This window comes from Pagrus major, chromosome 21 (assembly GCF_040436345.1).
Source record: "Pagrus major chromosome 21, Pma_NU_1.0".
NCBI lineage: Eukaryota > Metazoa > Chordata > Actinopteri > Spariformes > Sparidae > Pagrus > Pagrus major.
Genome location: NC_133235.1, coordinates 5,748,814 through 5,775,278, shown reverse-complemented (window position 1 = coordinate 5,775,278; position 26,465 = coordinate 5,748,814). Strand labels below are relative to the sequence as shown.

The following is a 26,465-nucleotide window of genomic DNA, read 5'->3' as shown; positions in this document are numbered from 1 at the left end:
GTGAGGTGCGGTGTGGTCGCAATGTTGAAAAGAAGTAGCTTTAGTAATCTGTTCCCTCAGTTTAGTAAACTGTGCGTACAGTTTAGCAATCTGTTCCCTTAGTTTAGTAAACTGTGCGCACAGTTTAGCAATCTGTTCCCTCAGTTTAGCAATCTGTTCCCTCAGTTTAGTAATCTGTTCCCTCAGTTTAGTAATCTGTTCCCTCAGTTTAGTAAACTGTGCGCACAGTTTAGCAATCTGTTCCCTCAGTTTAGTAAACTGTGCGCACAGTTTAGCAATCTGTTCCCTCAGTTTAGTATCTGTTCCCTCAGTTTAGCAATCTGTGCTCACAGTTTAGTAATCTGTTCCCTCAGTTTAGTAAACTGTGCGCACGGTTTAGTAATCTGTTCCTTCAATTTAGTACAGGGCTTTTTTTTTTCTCGACTGACACCAGGGGGGCTCCGTAGCATCCCTTTTCATACTGTGTCGTGAACACTCCGTTTTAGCAACAGAGTGAGACATCTCATCTCTGTTCAATCTTTGGTGAGAGTTGCACAAGTGCATTACTTAACAGGCAGGATGTAGCCAATCAGAGGCAGAGTAGGACGAGTCATGCCAAGCAAGGTAGTGTGATCCAAAATAACTCTGCTACAGCAGCAGTATGTCTGCTGACTGACTCGAGTGTATATATTTTATAATAAATATATAAAAATATATATTTATATAATGTCTGTTACATAGCAATGCACATAAGTTATGGAAGTACAGGCCTGACTGCAAACCAGGTGTTTCTGGCAGTGCAGGAGCAGTTTATTCAGTGGCAGACAGTAACTCCTCCTTTTGGCGTGGACTTTGCAGACCTTTTACATGCGCACAAATACTACATAACACAATAAAGGAAAGGCAAAAACCCAAAAAGCATAATATGACCTCTTTAAAGGAGCAATTTGTAATTCCTAGCCACCTGCTCCAAATGAATAGGGGGCAGTATTTGACCCTTTCTCAATGTTTAGTTTAAACCTGTTTTGTTATTAATTTTATATAATATATTTTTCATTTATTTCTATTTGATATGATCAGGCTAACATATATACAGTTTGAACACTGTAGTGTTTTGAATGTTTTCTGTAAAGCCGTCAGTACTCATAATACATACATCAAAGTGCCATCTGCCCTCCTTCAGGAAGAAAGTAAAGAACAGTTGTGTACAGAACTAATGATTTTATATCGTCACATAGCGGAAACATGGACTGCAGAGAAAAACATGTTCATCAGACAGCCACGTGGTTTTCACAGGCCACACGGTTTACTTTTTTAACTATAATAAGTGAGATCTTCAGACACTTGACTGTCAGTCGGTCTGATTCTTGATACAGCAGGATCTTCCAGCTCTGCAGGCCTGGTTGTTTCTTCATGGGGGTTGAAGCCAGAGCCGCTCCTTGGAGCAAGAATTTCATGATTTAATAACTGCAGGTGCACTCCAGGTGGTTACAATAAAGTGACCTGAATGACATTTTTTCACTCGGTCTACTAGTGTGTCCATACAATGTTTTTTTTCAGTCATCTGTTATAAACGATGGCAACTAATAACCAACAGCAGAGCAAGAATACACGAAATCCGATCGAACTGCAGAACCTCCATCAAAATGAGACTGCTATCTTTTAATCCTCACATGTGGCGTTTGTGTATTCGTTTACATTAACATTATAGCATACTCAGTTTTAGCAACACCACAGTAACAAGAAAACAGTCACATCACGCCATTTGGAAAGTGTTTCGCCAGCTGTCACAGTTTGTGTTGTCCCGTCTGTGGCTGCTGAGCAGTGGTTATTTCTGCAATGCAATACATAGGCATTGAAATGATGCCAGAACTGTTACTTCTTCACACTCTGTTGATAGGATCTTTTTTTAATTTCTTTTTTTATGTTTTACACAAATCTTAGAAATTGTACCTTGGGTTAGGGTTAAGAGAGTCATTTATTTCCATGATCCAGCCAACTCTCTCTGTAAGTAACTGTTGGAGTCTTTGTCCTTAAGCAGAGACATGTTAAACCTGAATGTGAGAAAAGTATGAGTACTTTTTTCCATCTGGGTGGTTTAACATTCAACTATCGCCAAGGGCGTAGTCCTCCATACACTGAATTAAAACATATGTGGAATGCCATGGTCTAATGTTGCCTGCAGTGGTTGATATGTCTATTAGTAGGTCTAAAACAGTGTTAAAATCACCTCCTATAATTAATTCTGAGCTGGCGAGATTGTTGAGAAGAGAGAATAGTTAATGAAAGAAGGATGGGTCGTTTTTATTGGGGCCATATAGATGATCAATTTTGAGGGGATTATTGTGGACAGAGATATTATTAATGATGAATCGTTCTTTTGGATCAGAGATTGTAATGTTATGGGTAAATTGAATTTTATATGGTATACAGTATCTTGATGACTGGCATCCAGACCAGACAGCTTATGGATATGAGTGTGTAACTAATCTCAGGAAAGCAGTTAGAAATTTTGTCTGTTTGGGTGAATCTTTGAATGAATCTTAGCTTAGTGCCATAATACCCTGCCCTCAGTACCTCGGTCAGCTTTCCTGTTTACTGTTAAACTTTTAAATGAATATTTTGATTTGTGCTTGGTTGGTCTATATTGAAAAGAAACACAAGTTAAGAAGTTGGTTAAAAGATGTTGCTGGGGGACTTCTAAACGAGACATTCGACACCCTGACTATGTGGAAGGCGTTGTATTTATTCCGGTCCCAAAAAACGAAGATACATTTTGTGGATGTAACGAGTGGATTGGGCTGTGCGGTAGACCTCATCATACACTGACCCAAGACCCCTCATTTGTTCAAAGGTAACCTTACTATGCACAGTCACATTATGTTGATGCCAAGATCGTCATGGACACATCATAATGTGTGCAGTCACATCTTGGCTTAGCCAGTGTTAGCAAAACGCTAGTTAACTGGCTAGCTAACATATAACGGTCAGCACCATGGTACTACCTGAGTACTACATTATTAATCCTAGGAGGGGGCACAGTGATGTTTACTGAAAATCTTGTCATCCTCGGCCTCTACGAAAAGTATGCGTGAGACAAAGGATGAATGGCTTCTCTTGTTTTCCTTTAGCCTGGAAGGATTTGGCCTCAATGCCCTCATTTTGCCGTGTTCATAAAACTTAACATCAGGAATATATCCTTCCATTGTGTCCTTGCTGACCACTTCTTGAAGCTATATTGCCTGGCTACCAGAAACTATCTACTTAACACTGCTGCAACCGGCTAAACAGGACTGGTTTCGCCATGTTTCTCATTGTCAAGCTTGTCCAACCTAGCAACAGTAACTAAGGGGGGTGGGACTTAGGATCAGGCCAATTCTGGCAGGATGTTGCTTACAAGCTGACAGTGCTCATTTCAGAGACAATAAGTGTGACCATACCAGCTTTGATCTTAAATGATATCTCTAAGCTCCCTAAATATCAGAAGCCCATAGTGTTGTCAGGTCTAACAAAATGATTGCAGTGTGTTGGAAACCCCCATAAATTCCAACTGTCAAGCAATGAGCTCTAATTTTTCTTGAGGTTATTTGGAGTTATCAACAACTTGTAAAAATGGGGCCAAAGAGGAGAATCTGAATACATGGCTCATTGCAACTGAAAGATTGAAGGATCATTTGTGAATCCTTTATATGCCAGGATGTATTACTGTGTGGTATGTACTTGATCCAAAGTCAATGTGCTCATCCTTAATTCTACACTAACAGCCCTTCAGGCCCTGGGGGTGGGCGTTTTTTCATTCTTTTATATTATATTTTAATATAAAAAGATTTGGTCAAAAAACAGATCACAGGTACTTTTCTGCCTTCACATATTGCATTCTTGAGCAGTTTGGGTTTAAAAAAATCAAAATTCTCTTTAGGACTACCTGCTGAAATAAATAAAATAATAATAAAATATATTGAATATCAAGTTCTCAGTGAATTATATGAGTTGTGGCTTAGCAATGGGTTAAAATGGCTGAACAGTTTGGCAAAGAGAGGGGAAACATGGTCACCATGCAAATGGCATGTCCACCATTGTGCGAGTGTGTGTGTGTGTGTGTGCGTGCGTGCGTGCGTGTGTGTGTGTGTGTGTGCGTGCTTGCGTGCGTGCGTGCGTGTGCGTGCGTGCGTGTGTGTGTTGTGTATGCATGACTGAACAACTTGAGCTTTGATTCCCCCAGGCCAAGTCTCTCTTCCTCAATTGTGTTTGTAGTGTGAAACCAAGGTGGACGAGGTGAAGGATGAAATCATGAAATCTATGCCGAAGTAAATCGCTTTTATCTATAATTTATCTATGTAGCTCTCAATCTCGTGAAACTTTGCACAAAAGTAAAATATGGTGGAAATGTATGTATTTAATGGGTTTCAGCCCTGGGCGAGGCAAAATGGCCCGCTAGCGCCCCCTAAAATGCAGTCCCCAAGACTACATTCACCTTACATGTATGGAATTTGGTACACATGTCTATCGCACCTAGACCTACAAAAAAAAGTAGTCTTGGTGCCATGACCTAAACCCAACAAGAAGTCGGCCATATTTGATTTAGTAAGGTCAATGATTAGATTAAGGCTAATGGAAACATGTTTTGGATGGAGGCTGAATGAATGATTGGATGAACCCAGCAGCCAAACTGAGTCTTTTGTGCCGCTATGAATGGGTAAACCTGTTAAATGAAGAGAAAAACAAACTATTGTCTTGAAAAAACAAAGGTCTCTGCAATCAACAATGTTCTGTAAAAAGTGCTGTTACGATCTGTAGATGTTCATATTTGGGCAGAAATATTTCTTAGTTTTGTTTAAATTCCAGGGATCATACTTGAACGAATTTGGTCCAAATTTGGTCAGCCTACAGATAAGACCGCAGTGATGAAAAGGTCTTAAAAGCTTGAGTCTTTAGCAAACGGCATAGCCGTGGCAAGGCGTTTATGTAGTCCAGGTCTGCCATAAGCCAATATTCAGTCATAGTCATAGCACCACCTACAGGCAAAAGGAAATGAAAAGTTTTATACTTTGATGTACTACACCTCCCAGGTTGAACGGACCCATCTCAAATTTGGTCAGAAAATCCTGATTCCAGCCTAAGACATCAGATGAGATGAGATATAAATTTCACCAAAATGTTTGACAATACAACTGAAACCAGCAAAATGGTGTGTGATATTCAGAATTCATCACAAGCAAGTCCTGTGAACTTTTAAAGTTCTATGACTGTCTTGCTCTGCCTTCAGTTACTGTCCTTTGATTGGCTGGGAGTTGAGTCTTCACACCTCTACAGCCCACCACCCCACCATCCTCCTCCTGTCATTTCAACCTTTTATTTATTTGTTTAATTATTTTTTTCTCCCATTGAGTCAGAGCAAGCAGACTGGTCAGACGGACACAAAGGTGATGTTGCTAATTTATATCACTACATTTTTAGGTTTGAAAGAGTGGGAACTAAATACTGCCATGTACTGTATTTTCCAAGGGGAAGACATAGAAAGAAGAGGGGGAGGCAGAGGGACATAATTAATATTTAAAAGAATAAAGCAGATTCAGAATCAACACACCATCTGAACAATCTCAGGGTCCTGCTTCCAGAAACGACTGAGGTACCTTAGAAAGCCATAAAAAAAAATCATCTTTTGTTACTCCACAGTTGTGAGAGGAAAAAAGCAAGCAGGGCTGGTTTGTTAGGTCCATGTTAGGCCAGATCGTTCTGTCAGTGTTACTAAGGTGGGAAATACATGAATAAAAGAGTTCGTCTAGACCTGACCGTGATGAACCCAAGACATGGAGAGCTACAGTTTAGCACACAAAAAAGAGATCCAAACACTAAAATACAAACTAAACTAGGATGGTGCAAAACACCACAGACCCACAGATACAGAGAGAGTGAGGGTACATCCCATTTCTCTTATTTTATATTTCCTCGATCCTTAATCTGCAATTTGCTTTGGTCCACCAACTTGCAAGCCATCCAAAAGCTCTTATTTGTGCTCTGAGGAGCGAGGATCAAGGACTGAGGAGCGATCCTCTGAGGAGCAATAAGCGGAGACACCAGAGCAGCCTTTACTGAAGACTTTTTGCCCATGGATACACCCCCTTCATGGATATCAGTTATTGACGTGAAGACAGACAACAGATCAAACTCACTCTCAAGTTTTTTGTTTGTTTTGTGATTCACAATCAAAGTTAAAAACTTGTCAGCCTGATTGTAGGTGAACAAAAGGACCACAAACAACTTTCTTCATTTATCAGAAAAATGTATTCTTTTCATGAGTGACACAAGTTCACAAGTGAGGCTCATCATTCCTGAGCGTTGGGTTTGATATGTTATATCATTCAAATGTTCCCTAATTTCAAAAATAATTAACAATAGTAATAATTTTGATTCAACCGATCCATGCCACACACTAGCTAACAGTAAACTGTAACTGCAGCTTTTTCATCCTGTTGTTCTGTTGGATGGCTGCTTGCAACCAGTGTTAGGGCACATTATCACCACCTACTATAACAAGGTGAGAACAGAAAGAAGCTATTGAAGAGGCGCTGGATTATTTACACAATATTATCATATGTTTATTATTAACACTATATCAACCCGAAGTCTCAATCTAACATGAGTTCAAGGGCCGACACACCATTCTACACACGTTTGCTGAGGAAAGATGAGACTCAGTCCCACCCATCCATTCTTTCACAATTTATCGTCATCTGATTAATAATCACATTCATTTGGTGTCAGTTCATAGGTCAAAAGAAAATATCTTTATCAACTTAATAAATTAGCAAATCATGTCAATATTATTTTCAATCAACACAAAAATGGTTTGAACAATTATTGTGGTATAGTATGAGTACACTGTAATATTAGAGTCATAGTAGTAGTAGTAGCATTAATAATGATAATAATAATAATAATAATAATAATAATAATAATAATAATAATAATAATAACAGCAATATGGAAATTAAAATAATGAAACTAACAAAATGTATATCAAAATGCTATTTGTTGATTTCAACTCTTCATTCAATAGAATCTTACCCATGAAACTAATTGCAGAGTGGTGAGAACAATCCACTGCTTAAAGTGGCAATCTCGAAGATTTCCGGAAGCGGCAAATGCAGGTTTATTATTGGACCTCACTGCTTCCCGATGATCCAGTGTCGCCTGTGTGACCTCAGTCAGCTGTCAGTTGGCAGCTTTGTCACACCTCCATTACAACACCACAAGAAAGCGTCTTCTGAGACAGTAATTATAACACTGAATAAAAAATGGTTGCTATAAAAGTAACGTTTTGTACATACTAGGGTTGGGCGATGTCTGCTGAATGTCTACAGCGAACCATCGTGATGGACGGTGACATCATTGTTTATGAATTTGAGGCACTGTGTTCCCTCAGTGTTGTTGTAAGGCAGCAGTTGCATATTAGCTCAACACTGTAGCCGCCACTGTTTCCCACCGTTGCTCTGCTCTGACATGAAACTCTCTCTCCCTGCAGAGGAAACTATTGCTCGTTACCACCAACAAACATCCCTGTGCCAGGTTTAAAAGTGTCCTCGTCTCCGCACCACATCCAAAACTTAGCTTTGTTCAGCCTCATATGCATATAACAACGTCGGCCGACTAGCCAAGGAAGCTAAGCTAAGAAAACTGTGTACAAAAACGGCACAACTGAGAGAAACTGTGGCCCGTGGGAAAAGAAACACTGACAGCAACAACATGTTTCTTTTCATTTCCTCTCCCCACATATTACAAATGACAACAGCTCTTGCCCTACGGCAACTCTGAGGGGACACACCACTTGATTGTGCTCTCGGATGGGGAGCCTTTTAAATCACGATGTTACGATGGTCAGGGATTAGTAGTCCATGGCTGTCAGCCATCGGCCCAACCCTAGTACATACTTTTTCATTGTCTAACATTAGGCTAACTTATTCTGTTAATTATGATGCGAACCACCTGCTCTCTCTGGCTGACCAACCACTGCTGGATGAACGTGTCACTAACTGTGCGGCACTTGTGATATTTTCCAGGAAAGTCACCACCGACACCCAGTGTACATCTTTGATATTACAGCAAATGTAAGGGCTTTCATCAGTGGGCCATAGGCTCAATCATCATTGTGTCACCTCATCTGGCGGTTCTTTGGAATCAACATCACAGAGAAACTGCCTTAATCTTCACACATTGCCACTCTGGTAAAAAAAAAAAAAAAAAAGGAATAAGGAAAAAAAGAAAAAGAATGAGAAAACACTCCACTTCTTAAGAAGGACACTAAAAAGTTTGAAACTTAATGAAGTTTAAATCCCATGCCAAGTTCTTGTCAGTTCTGACTGGAAACACAAACTGGCATGGTTCATGCAGCAAGTAGGGATGTAACAATACCAAAAACTCACGGTACAATATCATCACGATAAATAGTCTACAATACAATATTTATCACAGTATTAAATAACCCACAGGTCCCACCGATCTCCCCCCCTCTTGTTGTCAGGCAGACGACTAGGGCCATGAAAATCTCTGTCAGTGTAACTGACACATTATTATTTCCCAACCGTATGTTCAGTGGTTGTCTGATGTTAATGGGTTAACGTGGTGTTTTTCTTGCAGTTGGTTTGTAAAAACAAACATCCAGCGGCAGAGCTGACACACCGGATTGTGAGTCATAGTTTTCCTGCTGGTGAACACACTGACTGGCTGTCGCAGCTGCAGTGTCTCTGGGTTGGTTAGGTGAAGTAGACCAGCAGGCAGCCCGCCCTTCACACAGCCCGCCCTTCACACAGCCGGCCTGGTTGCTCCACCTAACGAGCCCAGAAACACTCTTTCAGGGAGTAGCAACTCTGAAGGATGAGGGACCCCAACAAGAGCAGCAGAAGAGAGGGAGAGAGGTCGAAGAGATCGGTGTGAAGAGGTCGGAGTGTTACTGCAGCTCCAACACCACCGAAAACAGACAATGTCAGAGCAAGTTAATAGTTTTAATCAAGCATAGACAACGCAACCAACAAAGTCAACCAAACAGAGGCAGAGTAGGGTGGGTCTTATGAGAGCTCAGGTAGGACCCATAATAAAGGGAGTCTGTCTTCTTGAGCGGTATGATAGCGCCCTCTGCTGTTCAGAAGAAGAAAGAGTAGAATGCATTTATACTGATTTCACTTGTTTGTATTTGCTCATAAAGCTCATGGAACTATGTGACATATCGTCACAGTCCCACGATGGCATCATAACATTTTTTTATTGTGATATCCTGAAATTCCGTATATCGTTAAATCCCTAGCAGCGAGTGATTAAAGTTTACAAGAACATTAAAGCTACCCATCTATCAAACATCAGTGATATCGGTGAGGTGAGATGTCTACACTGAGCCCAAAGGATACAAAAAGACAACACCCAACCAGCCACAGTCTGTTCACCCTGCTGCCATCTGACAACAGATACAGAAGTATCCACTGCCATACCACCAGACTGCAGAGCAGCTTCATTCCTCAAACTACTTTGAACCAAACTTCATAAATGTTTGTAAATACAAGTGGATAGAAACTTGCAGATCGCAGCGATGAATCAAAGCTGCCAATGCAACATCTATGAATATGTCTCTGCTCTAGACCCCAAACAATCGTTGAAACACACGGACACAAACAGGTAAACACAGTATCCTCCTCCTCTTCTCCTCGTCTCTTTGTCTTCCTTCTCCTCACCTTCCCCTTCTCTGTTCTTCTTCCTACTTCTCATCTTTTTCCTCCTTTCTCCTACTTTTCCTCTCCCTCCCCTTTTCCTCCTCCCCTTGCTTTTCCTCCTATTAGGCTTTAATTGTATACAGTTAAACATTGGGATTCTTCTATTGAACTTTTATCTGTAGTTGGTGAGTTGGTTAGCTAGTTCTAAATTTTGATGGTGTGGCCTGATGCACTTATGATTTCTGTTGCTCTAACGTTTCTTTAGGTTCATTTTTCAATTTTGTCTCGCAACAACTCTGTGCTTATGCTCTGGTTAGGTTTAGTCACAAAAACCACTTGGTTAGGTAAATTACCTGTTTTGGTCAGGACAAGCACAGCTGGAGATTGCCCACATCTCAATAAAAACGCTGATTCTGGCAACGCAAAAACGCCTGGAATTGTCCCGACATCTCATCAAAATGATCTGGTGTTTGTTGCCACAAATATGGCCTGAAATTGTCCTGAGGTCTCCTTAAAAGTATCTCATGGTGTCACAGTTACAAAAGTTAAAACGCCATAATCACTTGTCAAAAATCATAAATAAATAAACGTTGAGACACAGTCTCTAACTGCAGAATTAACACCACAACTAGGTCTATCAGTCAATGTTGGACATGTGCTTACTGATCTCACAGTTTAACAGAGGATTATGACAGAAACTATTTGATAATTGCTTAAATGTTGTTGTTTTTTTTCTGTGATTTAACATTTAGTAGTTGTGTACAACCCCCTTTGAGACCAATCGTGATTTTGTATTCTTGTATCCTTCTACTTTTATTGCATTAAGTTTGTTCACTGAGCTGACCCATTATCTTGTATTCTAACAAGATTAAAAATATATTTATCCTGGAGATTAGCATAGTTAAGTCTCCCTCTTGTTTCGGCTTTTGTTGCTGCTGCAGCAGGCTTTGATCAGTGTAGCGCGGCGATCCCAGGCTTGGCCTGCCCATCGGAGGCCTGGGTGTGAAATTGGTCTGATGTCATCCCCCATTCTCTACCTTCACCAGCTTTTAGCAGCCGTAATTATATTTCCGCCACAAAGCCCCCATCTCTTTCATTCCATATTCCAAGTTTGACTAGGAAGCATTTAGAGAACTATGGCTAAATTACTCAGTGGGGGGAAGGGGGACTTGATGGGCTGTCTTTTGTCTGACGGAAACACAGGGGACGTCAATACTTTGTGATATGTACTTTTCTTTTCTTTGCTCGTCTGCCCTTTGCCTCTGCCTGTTGGAGAGGTTAAGTTTATGACAAGAGGATGGATGAACTTTAGGTAATAATAATAATACCATTTTTTATGTTTTTCTCATTTCCATACAGGACGTGTCACTGAAATGTTACCATGGAGACATTTATCAAACTTTGCTGGCTGTCTCAACAAGCAAACAAGACAATTGTACATCTTACTGTTACTGCTCTCTTTTGAAAAATAAATAAATATATATTTATATATATTATATTGTATTATATTATATTATATTATTATATATATACACATACATACATACATACATACATAGACATATGTCTATGTATATATATATATACATATACATATATGTATATGTATATGTATATATATATACATACATACATACATATACTGTATATATGTATATGTATGTATATATATATATATATATATATATATATATATATATATATATATATATATATATATATAAATATATATACATACATACATACATACATACATATATATATGTATATGTATATGTATACCTTAAGTTTACCTCAAACTAGCAGTTAGTTTGAAATGTCGCTCTTGGGTAGATTGATAGATCAAAGAAATTAGAAAAGGGACACAGTACATGAAATAAGCACAGCAGAAACATCAGATAGCTCGGAACATCATGTTTACATGGATGAAATCAGATTTACAATTATGCTGTAAAATGAGAACTAAAAAAAAAAGTTTGCCAATTTCACATATTTACACAATGCAAATCAACTGCCAGTTGTCTAGCAGGAAGTGACTGTTGTTGTTAGCATGACGTCATGGTGATTCGGTCTATGTAAAGTAAAGCACAAATTGAGGGGTCATTATTGCTTCAAACACAGTGGCTGACAGATCTTTTAAGTAAGGGATAATGCCTGCAGAGGACGGTTTTGGCCTCCATGATGTCCATTAATTCCTGATAATGGACATTTCCAAGGGCATTATCTTGCTCATGCCATGGTCACTTGCCAAGGCAAAAAAATTAAGACCATACATTTTTTATTATTATTATTTTCAAATTGTCAAATTATAATGTTTTTCACAAGCAAAAAGCCTGTTCCCCTAGCAACACCTGATGGTTGGAATAATAGCTGGAACAATCATTACAATCCCATTAGATTATTTTGTAATGTATACATTTTGCACTACTCCAGTAAATTGGATAAAAATTAGATGCTACTTCATAAACTAATAAATTAATCCGCTCAGCTCATTGAGCCCTTCGGCTCAGCTATTAGCCAGAAAGCTGATGTTATGCTAGCAAGATTCAAGTCAATAACATTGCGTACGGTTGACAAACATTAAATGTAATTTGACAGTATGTTTAACAACCAGACAAGCTAGCTAGCCAGCTTCGTTCTTGTTTTCAAATCAAATCAAACAGATGATAGTCCATGTGTTCTGTCAGCCGCAGCCACAGAGACGAGTTGAATAGTGAATAGAATGAGAGATGATTGCTTATGTTCAGAGGGACAGTGTGGGCGACATCTTGCAGCTTGTTTGTTACAGGCGCCACCCTGTGTTGTTCGGAGGAGGATGCACTGACAATCATTTCAGATACACGCTACAACACATTCATTCAGAACGATGAACTATTGTAGTTTCACAGGTGCCATATGTGAAAAGTTATTAATACCGAATAGCCAATCAGACACTTTTGTTATATCAAACCATTAGGGTGTTGAGCTTTGGATGGACGATGGGAATGTGGCACATTTAACCTTTATGTGGTTGACCTGGGCACATCTTTTTTTAACCACAATCTCTCACTTATCTTAACCAAAGTAGGTGTTATGACACTGGCAGCTACAGAACAGAAGAATACATTTAGTCCAAATGGTTTGATGATGATTTCAAGAGGTCGTATGTGATCATTGTTGACATTTTAAAAGTCACAATAAGCCTGTCAATCAGAGCCACAATAACAACAAATTTGAGAAATATGTTTCAGTGTGAACAGAATGTAATTGGTATGAACCCTCGAGTCATGATGAACATCAGTAAAAGTCGTCTTCTTTACGACTGTGGATTTGGAATATCTCCTGTTCTCCACAGTGGGAACAGGACAGTAAAAAGACGTCCATTTCTCACCATTTCTTGGCTGCAGTGTTTTCACCTGCTGCTTTTTGCATGGACACCCAGAGCATTTTGATCTTCGTCCAGGTTCTCTGGCCACGGCACCAGCCACCACCACCACCCCCACTTTACTAAACCCCTTGACACCTCCTTTCTACTGACAGTCCCACATTGTGCATAGAAACCCAGCTCCTAGCTGTTTCCCCCTTCCCTTGCACAAGTCAAGAGTAGCTCAGTTCATCAAGTCAGCGACCGTTGGGCTATACTTCCACATACAAGCCAGCTAAGAAAGGAAATGTAGATGAGGGCTCCTGCTGCCGTTCACAGAGCCAGTGTCAATGCTGCTGCTGCTGCTGCTGCCAAGGGACACGTAACAGACAACTCTCTGGCTTTTTGTTGATGGATCTCCCACTGCTCTCCATATTTCTTTTTCCTTTTCTGTTTCATTTTTCTCGACTGTTTCTCCACATCGCTCAGATATTCAGGTAAACAAATAGGAGCGTCAAGTTCAGAGATTGCAGTGATGCTGTTTGAGGACGTATTTAATTTTGCTACTGGATCAGTTGTGGAGAGGAGTTGTTTTGGGTTTGCAGATAAATTTGACTTCACACTTTTAGCATTCATCAGTGTTAGTTTGTGTATGTATTTTTCCTCCTGCAATGTTCTGTGCATTGTGTCACAGACTTTTGTCGTGTGTGGCAAACAAACTGATCGGGACACTGAGGTGAATACGCTAATCAAAGTAGTAACTAAATCGTTTGTAGTTTACAAATTTCACTTTTCGTCTTTTTTTACCAATTCATGCAGTCACACAGACGTGATAAAATACCCAGAACTATTATACTAGCATTTTTGCAGTATTTTGCGTATTTGTTGTGTCATTTTTAGAATCAGAATCAAATAGATTTCTACATAGGAGTAATTTTCAAGACAGAAGCACTTAAATGGAAACTACATATTGACAAATGGACTGAATAACCTTCATCATCAAAGATTCCATTTGGTACTGGCTAAAAATGTTCACTGTTTAAGAGTTACAATAACTTTCAAAGAAATTGATGTGGGGAGTTATTGTGTAAGGGTATGAATGCAGCTAAGCTCAGAGCTATGCTACCAAAATCTGTTGTCATTTGTTTTGTTGAACCTTGTATTGGACGTTGTCTCCACAGTCGCAGTTGATGAGAACCTGGTATCAGCTCATTGTAGTTATTATTAACTGGCTTTGCTGATGCCTATTTATTCTTACATTGTTTCTCAGTGACCAGTTCTGTTCTCATTCAAAAAGTGGGTTTCATATTTTATTGGTGTGACCAAGCAAAATTCAGCAGAAAAACATAGGTTGCACAATGCTCAAAAGAGAGGGGCCCACTGCCCACATGACTCTGATCCATACCGTTGAATATCAGTGAAAATTGTCCATGTTGGCTGATTTTTGTGTTGTCGTACCAGTATCATATGTAATTGTAGACTGAAATGGTTGTTTTGAAACACTACATTATAAAGAAATGCATTGTCATCACGCCTGAAATCATGCTGATGATCTCGATTCCTCATAAATTGACATTTTGAATATGTGGTTCATAATTTACAGATATTGTGTGTCTATGGGTATAATAAAACACTGAATTAGATATTGATAACATAACTGTAAAAAAAAAAAAAAAAATCATGTAGATGCTGCCCTGTAGTGATCCTGTACATCATAAAGCTAAAAAACTCAACTGACTAAGATCAGAGCAGTTATGCAGTTTCCAGTGATATTCTGTAATAACGAGCATCGAGTTCTGGATGACAAAGTCCCGGAGATTTGACCACTACTAAATTCCCTGCTTTAATGTAATAAAGCACAGTGTAGCTTCATAGTCAAGTGCATACTCATTGCATCAGAATGGTGTTGAGCCCAAATGGAGCAGAACTCCAGGAAGATTTTCAGTGCTCTGAGGTGGTTATGGAAAAGTCATGGAAATAGTTGTGTGAATTGACTCCAGGGCCACTGCAGACATGAATATTTAAGTGAAAATGCTCTTTACCAGCAAAACCAGATGGTTACAGATGCTGAACTGTTTGGGGTCAAAGCAATCTGCTCCCACTGATCACTCCACTCCCTCAGCACACTGAATCTTTAATCCTGCTTAGCTCAGCTTACACTGTTTCCTGAATCTTGTCACATGTTCAGTATGGATAGCTATGTTTAAAATGTGTAAAATGGGTGACCTCTGATCAGAGTCAGAATAAGGAAAATGACTACCAGTGTACAAAAATCACTTTTATCTGGAATGTATCTGTAGCTGCATGCTTTATGTGTGTCCCTTTCCCTTACATCACTCTGACACTATAGCCCACTGTGTGCTATGGCAATCCGTTTTAGCTTAAATTATATTCTAACTTTTCTGGAACATTGCCCTTTTTAACATGCGAGGCAGCCATGTGCCACTGTAAATCATATGACATGAGACTCAATTTTTTTTTCAATATAAAAATGTACACTTTTTTATGAATGATTAATAAACAGTATGGTTGTGTTAATATGCTTGCACCAAAGTTAAATAAAAAAAAAATGGATCAAAAATCATTGTCATGATTGTATTTTTCATGGACGCTCAAATTTTCAGCTGATGAAGAAAATTGTTGTAAAATGTGCATCATTTGAACGTGATTGTGATTTAAAAAAAAAAATTTTGAACTTAAAGGAGCACTATGTAGCTTCAGAGAATAAGTTCAAACTCAACATTTTAATATCTACAATATTAATGAGGTAATAATACAAACTATTTTTTCCATAAGTGAATAAACAAGCTGTTCTCAGAGGAAAGGTAAGGAAACAGATGAACACTGTTTGAAGCTAGCAAGGTGGCAGGGTCCGCCACATATAAACAAAGTAAAACAGTATAAACTGTGTTGTCCTTTAAGGTCAGTTTGTTTATTCAGTTTGTTCAGTTATGAAAACAAAGAGAGTTTGATTATTTAGTTTGTTTAGGCAGAAAAAAAAATCAGCCAATGAAAATCTTTCTCTGCTCATTAACATTTCTGCCAAAAAACTGCAGACTGCTCCTTTAAAATCTGAGCCTAAAATACACAGGAGGCTTTGATGACAAGTGATAACTTGGGCTTTTAATTCAACAGCGTCATAATGTTGAAGATGAAGTATGGATATATTGGTGAATACTAGAAGTGTCCTCCATGTTGTGTCTGCGTCTTCAGCTCTCATTGTTGTTTCCTTCATTATCAAGATATTTCAAGAAAACCACCCGCAGTCACTTCACAGCAAAATATGAAATACTCGTGCCATTGTTGTGTGTGGAAGATTTTCTCTTGATGTGTGTTTAAGATCAAATAATAAAATAACCTTATGAAAAGTCAAATTTGCACCGTTGTCTTTTATTTACCACCACACCATCAGGATATGAATTATTTACATAGGATCATATAAAAGAGACACCGCTGAATTTGTTCATTATTTAATCATTTAAAATCCTGATGTCAAAACCCTTCATAGAAAACACAGCTGCTCTGTTTTATAACACTGTCAATATTTTAGTCCGTATTTACAACTTTCAGCAGGAGCCCGTCCGGGTTTCTGACTAAACACAAGAAACACGGACTCCCTGTAAGGCAGAAGACAAAATAAAAAATATATTTATTCACAGCATCGTCATAGCACGATTTGGTTCGGATCCACGTGAAGTAGACCCGACAAAGGCCTGTCAGTGTAGCATTCAGACAGAAAGGCTTTTTAAACTAAAAGAATAGGCGACGTGAACGCCTCAGAGCCCCGTTTCTATATGGCCATGCAGGCCTATAGGTATTCACCGTATCATAAATAAGCATATAATGGTCTTTGTTATAAACAGATAAAACGTTGCTTATTTTCTTCGACATTCCTAAAAGTAGGCGCTCGTGACAGCCTATAGGTCCACGGTTCGGCCCGGCGGCGCGGTGCCAGAGTCACCAGACAGCTGGGTGTGAAGGAAAGAAGGGCCCTGGCTGGTGACAGTCTGGCTCTGAAACATGTTGTGAACTGTTGTCAGCAGCAGGCTAAAAGCTGGGTTTGGAAAAATCCGAATGTGCTGGAAATTAAACGGACGTTTCAGATGTGTGGCTCCTGCGCCTTCATGGACAATAACTGAGCTGTCCGTCAGCAATACTAAAATCAAAAAACAAATTCAAATCAAGATTTTAATGGGCTATTGTGTGCAGTTTGTGAAGGCTTGTACGGTATAAAAACACGACCCATCCTTTAATTCCAGGCATAAATTGTGTCGATACAGTTTCACATTGTTTTTTGGGCCCTTTAAAGGCGGCAGAAGGCTTCTCTCTCACACAGACAGCACACCTGCAGGTCTGCTCAACATTCACGCCAGCAGGCCGCAGACACAAACAGAAGGAAGAAGAAAGAGAGCAAAAAAACAGCCGATAAAGTCAGAAAGAACGAAACAACAGCGGACAACACAGAGCAGGCTGCTCGTCACTGCGCACTTCCCACAATGCAGCCGAAACAAATCTTTGGATCTCAGCATATAGTTTTCAGTAAAGTTCATCAGACACAACAGTTGCAGCTGACGTTAAACAGGGCTGTGGTGCGCCTGGCCGCTGTCCAGTCCACTTGTCAAACCATCGCTTCAGATGTCTGATGGGAGCTACGTGTCTCCTATCAGTTGGATTTTTCCACTGTGCTACAATTTTCATGTTTAGGCTGAGCGGCTCTCACAGTCAGGCCTACTCTGAGTGTGCTACTGACACAGTACAGCCCATACTGTGACTACACTACAGTTTATTTCCGAGGGCAAAATTGCAGCATGCAGGCACCGTGTAGAGTTCTCACATGTTGACACTTTCCAAACATCTGGCTTAAAAATGTGCAGTTTACTGTCCAGATGTGTGTCCGCCTCTTCGGACCCTCACATTAGACCCTGCATCAGCCTGCATACTCACAGGGTAACTGATGTTAATGAATAAACTATGAGCACAGTGAAGATGTCTGACGTCAATTTCAATTCATTTCGATTATTACATTTTTCAGAAAAGATCTTAAATGATTTTTATTCATCAATGTATGATCTTAATCCTAAACACGTTTGTCTAAAATGGACCTTGGTTTGCCTCATCTGGTAGGCTAATGGCTGCTCAATTTTAGCAAACAAATAATAAATGTTTAATACAAGCAACATCCAAACAGTCTGTGAGGGAGCAGCAGCTCATAAACGTAACATGGAGTTTGGTTTTACATTCAAGCCCACATTATTGATGTCGCCATAGAATAACCTGCAGTGGATGCTGCATGGCTACATGTTAACAGCATGTTTATTTGGACCTCTGAACGCACAGGTGCTGTGGTTTGTAGGTTGTGACAGGTGTATAGCTGCCGGGGACTTGAACGCAGCACCATCTTTGAACTGGACATCGTCATGGCTACAGCTCTGCGCACACAGCCACACAGTCACGCACACTGTCTGCATACACACCACAGAGAAACACAATGTCACAGTATCGTCTCTTGATTCTTAAATATGAATGCTGGTACTGAGGTGATTATTTGTGCGTGGTTCCGAGCCCACGCCCTGCCCCGTGTCTCCTCTAGTCGCTGTCCGACTTGCCGTCCTTGGCCGTGGAGTGGTCGTACAGTCCCTGCGCCATGAGGTGCAGCGCCAGAGAGTTTTTACTTGCGTTGGTTTTCTTGATTTTGGCCCGTTTGTTCTGAAACCAGATTTTGATCTGAGACTCGTTGAGGCAAAGTTCCTGGGCCAGGCTCTGTCTGCGCTGCTCGGTCAGGTACCGGCTGCCCTGGAACTCAGTCTTTAACCGGCGGAGCTGCTCCTCGGTGAAGGCCGTCCGGGGTCTCTTGTCCTCTTTAGTCGGGATCGGCGCCTTCTTTGGTTTGCGGGATCTGGGACCTTGAGTGAAGACAAAAACGAGAGCCAGTGGTTTTTATAAAATCACAGGTAGGCTCGGTTCTAACCATGCTCACTGCTCCCAGAACACATTCTAATTAGTGCGTAAACTCAGAAGGTGTCACACACAGACAGAATAAATGATTTTGTTGTGACACCAGAAGGAAGGAAGGTCAGCAAGTTAATAATGAGTGTGTGTGTGTGTGTGTGTGTGTGTGTGTGTGTGTGTGTGTGTGAGAGAGAGAGAGAGAGAGAGAGAGAGAGAGAGAGAGAGAGAGAGAGAGAGAGAGTAATGTACTAGCTGTATCTTGGAATTAGATGGAGGATATTGGGTTTATAGAGCAACAACCATCAAGTTTGAGGGGAGGCTGCCTGTCCTGTCCTCGAGCTCTGCTGCTGCACACTTTGGTGAGCACGGGGGGAGGAGGGTGCAGATGGGGGTGGGGTTATCGGGATATGATGGAGGATGGGGGAGTTAGGCGCCTCTTTCCCTCCCTGTTACCATAGGAACTCTTTTTTTGGTAAGTATATCCAATAAGAGTAATAAAGAGTCACAATCCATGCTTGTTTCTATAATATTCAGACGTTTCTATCAGGATGAATTCACAAACAAACGCAGGAGAATGGAGAGAGAATGTGTTGTAGCTTTGACAAAAAACACAGCAGGCCTGAATCAATTGTGCCTCCCAGCAGCCACAGCCTCTGAGAGGTGTCCAGAGCGCACTGAGGAGAAAAGGCTGCGTGCCTTTAAAAACAACCAATTATCTTTTTTACACTCTTTTCACACAAATCTGATACAATCTTATTTTCTTTCATTCATTTCCTCACAGCTCTGCCTCGTACTGCAGGCCTCACACTGCAGGGGAGAAGCTGCTGACCTCTTTGTGGTCATCTCCATAAGTTAACGTGGGCCTTCACCGAAACTTTTTTGCGTCTTCATACAACAATAAAACAAAATACGTGACCGTTTTTTTTTTTTTTTTGCGTCGTCCCGACCTCTCCTCAAACGTCTCTTCGATAGATTGCAAAAATCTTTTCCTCCGCTGGTTTATTCTGGACTAAATGATTTAACGCTCAGTGCAGTTTCTAAATCACGACAAAGGAAAAGTCCAAGTTCACCGTGCATCTCTTTAAAACGAGCCCAGCTCACCGCAACACATTTACTTTATCGATACAAATCGAATAATAAGCTGTTTGGCCCTTTCAGTGCTCAGGCTGTGATGAGTGGGATTCGTCAGGAGAAAATGCTTTATGGCAGACTGAACTGCAAAACGCTTCAGATGCAATCATTTCATATCCCGACATGAACATGCAGTCAAAATGACTTTTATTTATTTTATTTCGTTGGGGGTGAAGGGGCTTTAAAGTTCTGTTGTTCAGCATTTAACGTCGAATCGTTCCCTTCAGGGACACTCGGCCCTCACTTTTTAGACCCCCCCATTGTCAAAAAATATGCTAATGTGTTATCAACAAAGAAGACTGAGGAACAATGGCGTTAAACTTGGTTTTAGCCCGATCCTCCACATTATTAACTTTACTTTCGACTCATATTTCATTTCTTCATTATTTCCTCAACACTTTCGATGACACCTTCTCGTCTCCTCCGTTTTATCGTCATTTTAAGGCCAAACTCCACATCGAATGAAATCCAAAGCAACTCCCAATTAGTTTTTAATCTTATTTTAAAGTTCTTTCTTTTCTGTGAAATAGGCTGTTGTCTATTCTGATAAGCCTGTTGTCATTTGTGAAAAATATTTAAAGTATGAAATAACTAATAACGATGTTGAATATTAAATTAGAATAAGTATTAGATTATAATGCAGCAATAATTCGATTGTCGATTGTTAGAGTGATGTGTGAATGAAGTGGGAGTGAGGCTCGCGTCAGAAAAAGAAAAAAAGCCTCTCGCTCTGTTTGGGTTTTTTGGGTTTTCTTTTTTTTTCGCCTCTACAGGTTTTAAACTTGAAAATGATTCACACGGAGCTTTTCTCTGCCTCATTTCTGCAGTTCAGCCCCTTTTTAACCGACTCACATGAACTAAGTGCTCCTGATTAACACCATGTATTTATCTTTTCTTTCTTCCATTTAACGGCAGTTAGCTGAGCAGTTTCTACCAACCTGATGATGGACGGTCTGAGTAGCGGGTACAATAAACCCAGGCTGGCCACAGCATCGGCTTGGCCGCAGGGGCCGAGCTGGCTTGGGGGTTGCGGAAGCGGTCCCCACCGGCCCCCCGGCCCTTCACAGCCACATCAGCGGCTATCGGGTCAGGCCTCCTGGCCTCAGTGTCCGGATGCCGGTCGTCGGATGCTCCCGTGTTCTCCTCCTCGCCTCCGGCTCCACCCTGCTGCGGGTTGCCAGTTTTGGAGGACTTTCTCTCTTGCGCCTCTCTTCGTATGATCACTCCCAGACTGTCTCCCTCCCGAACCAAAGTCCCGTTCTTCCTCTTTCGTCCGAAGTCCGGCCTTAAAATGTTGTCAATATTAAAGTTGGAGATCCTGTGGGACTGCTGGTTGCCGGGTGGCTGGAGGAGAGGCAGCATGGCCCGGTTGGACTGCTCCTCGCAGTCCTCTGGGCGCTCTGGGTCTCGTCGAGCAGTTTCTTCCATAATGATGAAGCCTGTTCCCCTCAGCACCTCTCTCTCTCTCTGCACCCTTCAACAAAGTAGTATTTCCAGTTTTGTGCTGCGTCCCGGTCACTTAAAAAAAAAATCAATTAGTCTAATTACTAGTCTATTTTTTCGATCCGAAAAACCAAAACGGCGATTAGAAAAAATATTCCCTGTCGTGGCAGATAGTTTATAATGCTGTTTGCTGTGGAAACGCGCCTCTTATGATTTTGACAAAGAAGAATCATGCTCCAGCTCCTGGTGGAGTCCCCATGGCTCGACTCAAATGCTCCAATGTTTTGTAGAAAAATAGTGGAAACAGATGAATAAAATAGAATCTGTTGAATTTTTCAGGTTCCCTGCACACAATTATTGACGCCTCCAGCAGCACTAAACTGCCCTCATAAAGACGCCGCTCAAATACTTTCTCTACGGATTTTGGTTGTCATTTCTGATTGGCTGCGAGACGCTGCCATGACGTTGTACTACAGGCCTCTCAGACACGTGCCTCGGACCAATAAAGCTGGAGAGATGGCGTCATGTGAGGATCCCGGAATTCCCTTGAGGAGCAAATTAATTCAATCCGCTCAGTTGATGATGCGTTCAGGTTACAGCACAAAAATCTCCTCCCTTGAACGCAGGGCACAGATGGAAAAGGCCACGAGTTCAAAATAATGTTCGGCACATCTGGCGGTAAAAAGCGACCTAATTAAAGCCCTTCTCGCTTTGAATCATCACGTGAGCATTATGTTATTATTAAGACAAACCAGTAATGTCACCTTGCAACACACAGGCTCATCTGTCCATGGAAATAATTAACATGACCAGTCAAAGACACACACTGATGGCAGAGGCTGACGGGCAAGGTGCTGAACTTAAGGAGCAACTGGGCTACAGCATCTTGCCAAGTATATGCAGCCCAGGGAATCGAACCAGCCACCGATTACTGGACGACCGCTCTGCTGAGCTGCAGCCACTGAGTGTCTTCATAATTCCAAGTTGTTGTGAGAAAACAAAACATTCAACTACAACTAAGTATTAGTCCTATTTACACTGAATAGGAATAACCATTCGATAAATACATGGAGTTGATGGTGGTGGTCGGTATTCCCTGACAAAAGTGTTCTTAGCCCAGCCCAGCTGTAGCAGACTGTAAAGCACTAACTGCTCAGTCTTTCTTCTGTGCAGTAGTAGTGTAGTGTCTCAGTCTTTCTTTTAAAGGCTCACTCAGTCATATTTTGGACCATCTGAATATTTCACAGCCATTTTCCTGATTAAAACAAGTTGAAACAGTTTACAGCTACTGTCTAGTGTTTCTTGCAGCTGAGACTTCAGTGTGACATCAGGTTCTAATCCTTTGTTTTGAATCGACCCCCGTGTGGTTTAAATCAACATATTTGTTAACGGATTATGCCTTTAAAGCAGCACAAGCCTTTAAACTGTGGTTGCTTTTAATACCTGGATTTAATCTGAGGCAAGCTCGTACATTTACTGTAAATTCCAGTGTTTCATGATTTTTCTCAGTAAAGTTAGAAGTGTTCAGGCTCAGTGGACAGAACTCTGTGCATGTTGCTCGTGGTATATTACAAACAAATGGGCCACTCTTCCTCCTGCTTGGATAAAATCACTGTGCGATCAAGGTTATTGTTATATTTGAAAATTAAGTAAAATGCTGACGGTTTCAATCCAACCTGAATTGATTTTGGTTTGCTAGATTTATTAATACAGTTTATTGGGCTGTGTACTTGAAGGAGCACTCTGTAGTTTTGTTGAAGAAATGTTAATGAGAAGAGAAGTAATATTACAGTATTGCTATTTAATGTACAAAAAAGAATGTACAGTTTAGGGACATTGACAGTGTGAGAAACATCAGGATCTTGTCCTAAATCTGTTTATTATTAATAATATTAATTGTATGCACATTTCCCCTTGAATATTAACAAAAAACCATCAGGACAGTTTAATGGTAAAAACTGAAGAAATTAGCTTCAGTCAACACTTTCTGCATCATCTTCAGATGAGACTTCAACCTGAGGAATATGATTAAATGATCTCAAAATTAAAACAATAATTCAAAGGAAATTAAAATACTTTTGGAGCACTTGTAGGAATTATTGTGATCTGAGACATGTTTTCCATTTATCCTTTCATAGTCTTTTTTATTATTTAGGATGGAAATGTAACGTGCTAAACACCATAACATCTTGCAGGCAATGTATTTAGTCTGCAATATGAACGATACAAGTTTAATATACATGATCAATAATCAACCAAGTGTTACATTGATCTAAATAGGCAATATAAAAATAAAATGACAATGCCAAGTTAAATGTCCAAACCTTTGAAACCTCGACCTGAGGATCTCAAATAAAATAAAATGAATCACAGAACCATAAAATGTAGCTGAATATAAATCTTCCCTCTCAGCGTATGACTTCATGTCCTATGATTCCATTTCCATTATTTTAACCAATGTGAAAAATAAGAAATATGCTAAATATGATAACAATAACCAATATGCAACTTTTCATAAGGTGCTGTACTTAGTCTTATTACAAGGTGTAATTTTAGTCTGAGTTCAAATATGATTATGTAGTTTTGAACATCCTTCTGTTGGAGCCCATAGAAGAGCTGTAGTGTTAAATGGGCATGTTCTGAACAGAATGACTCATATGCTTCCACTCTGAAGGGCTTCTGATAGAAGGCTTTGTGGTCACAAGAGAGCAGCAATAACTTGTTAAGTAGCACATCCTTATTGTGATTACACTGACTTTTTGATTCGTCATCATTCTACATAGAACTGTTACTACACATGTATACCAGATAACATTTGACAAACTTTACTAGCTGTGTTGGGAAGACAGTACACTGTCAGATCAGTATCATATTTTGTACCATAATATCTAAAATAAATATCCCAGAGGACTCTGAGCTGACAGCTGATGGCCTCTGTGGCCACATTATCATCACACTCACCAAAATCAACAAGATCTCTGAATCCATATCTGTAATATCATTTCCATATGTCAGTCTTTGGTGAATGAGCATCCTGGAGATGATAGGCAGGCTTTGTGAGACCGTTGTTGCATTGTGTTGGTGGCCAGATGTGAGATCAGCTCCGACACAAAACTGAGGTCAGCTGGAGCTTCCTGTCCGCTTTACAAAACCTCCTTAAGGGAGAAGGATGAAGGGATCTCTGAGGTCAGGGGACACTTCCTACTTTGCTCTATCTGCTCTGTTTACCCGGGGACGGGGGATTTAGTGTAGGGACAGACAATAATCAAACACATTTTGGCTCACTGGCAGTGGGAAATGAAAAAGCTGGTTGAGCTATGACTACCAGTTGGCAATGATGAAAAGAGTCACGAGAAGGAACAGAAACCATTTGTGTGCCTACAGCAATGTTTCACCCTCTGACATCACCTGAGACCAGCTAACTGCAAGAACAGCTGTTTTAGAAAGTCTTTTATGTTTCAGTTTCATTCAGCCTACTAAAATCCATGTCACTAAAAGAACAGATGTAAAATAAAATATAACATTTGAACATTAACTGAGGAGACAGTGATCAACCTTTGAAAAGGGAAAGGCACTCACCCAAATCAGACACTATTTTCTCTCACAGATATCTGAGTACTCATGTTGATATAAAACCCAACTGATCAGAAAACATTCAGGCTATGTTTAAAAATGAACAGACCAGGTTGTTTTCTCACAGGAAACTTCATTCATTTCAGGTCAGTTTGAAGTTTTTAAAGGTGCACTCTGTAGGTTTGGGGCAGAAATGTTAATGAGCAGAGAAACATTTTCATTGGCTGATTTTTTTTCTGCCAAACCAAACTAAATAATCAAACTCTCTTTGTTTTCATGACTGAATTAACTGAATAAACAAACTGAACTTAAAGGACAACACACTTTATACTGTTTTACTTTGTCTATATGTGGCGGACCCTGCCACCTTGCTAGCTTCAAACAGTGTTCTGGGACCTTATTTTCCTCTGAGAACAGCTGGAAATTCACTTATAGAAAAATACATATTTATGAGTTTGTATTATTACCTCATTAATATTGTAAATATTATCGTTTGAATTTCTTCCACACATAGTGCCCCTTTAAATGTTCTGTGCTTGTTGCCAGTGTCTTGTTTGATACTGTTGCATATTGGGGAAACAGCATTACTGCCAATGAAAGGTAAATGGTTCCAATGTTTATTACAGTGGCTTGCTCTCTACTTAGTCTCAGTAGTAAAGGTCTTGGATGAAAAAATAGTACGAGCACTCAAACAAGTTTGAAGATTTGTTCCTGTGTAGTCTTTTTTTTTAGCAGCGTAACCCCTTTAGACCAAAAATGTATTCCATTAAATTAAACCTTTTTTTTGTGCAGGTTTTATGTCAGTTTGCATGGCACCAATGTATTTCATTTGAATGGCTCACACGTTTTTATAATTGGTAAATTTCTCTTTACTGACTTAATTTTTAGAAACTCTTCACACAGTCAGCACAGAATGCCCGTCTTTCAAATGGCTGTTTTCAGACTCAAACTCAACCCTCACCAAACCTCTGTGCAGGTACACTCTGATTTACATACTGTTGACACAACTGTAAAATGTATGTTCAAAACCTAGCACAAATAAAAATGCATAAAAATTGGGAGCTCCCAGTTCCAGTCCTTAATGACCTCTATGTAAGACTTGTGCCAGGTGAGGAAAGGGGGCAGTTGAGGCAGGATCATGTCACTTTTCTTTCCACCTTACTCTCCAGTCCTCAACCTATGAAAGAATCATAAAAGTAGTTTATGACTACCAGACACATGATCAGATGTCCTTCTTTGATGCAATGACTGCTGGATGACTGGCCATATCCACAGAAGATTGCTGGTGGGATGGTTAGTTACAAGTTACAAGTAATGCACAGGAGTAAAAGAGCAGGTTTTTTACG

At 40.1% G+C, this 26,465-nt stretch overlaps 1 protein-coding gene across 1 annotated transcript; it reads right to left on the bottom strand.

Annotated features, from left to right (window-relative positions):
• Positions 1 to 18,609: 18,609 nt before the first annotated feature.
• LOC141017323 (homeobox protein engrailed-2b-like) lies at positions 18,610 to 21,531 on the bottom strand. Its single transcript, XM_073491994.1, has 2 exons — positions 21,042 to 21,531; positions 18,610 to 18,926 (listed from the first exon to the last, which is right to left on the bottom strand). Exons 1-2 carry the CDS (start codon positions 21,529 to 21,531, stop codon positions 18,610 to 18,612), a joined length of 807 nt encoding a protein of 268 aa, XP_073348095.1.
• Between the last annotated feature and the right edge of the window lie 4,934 nt (positions 21,532 to 26,465).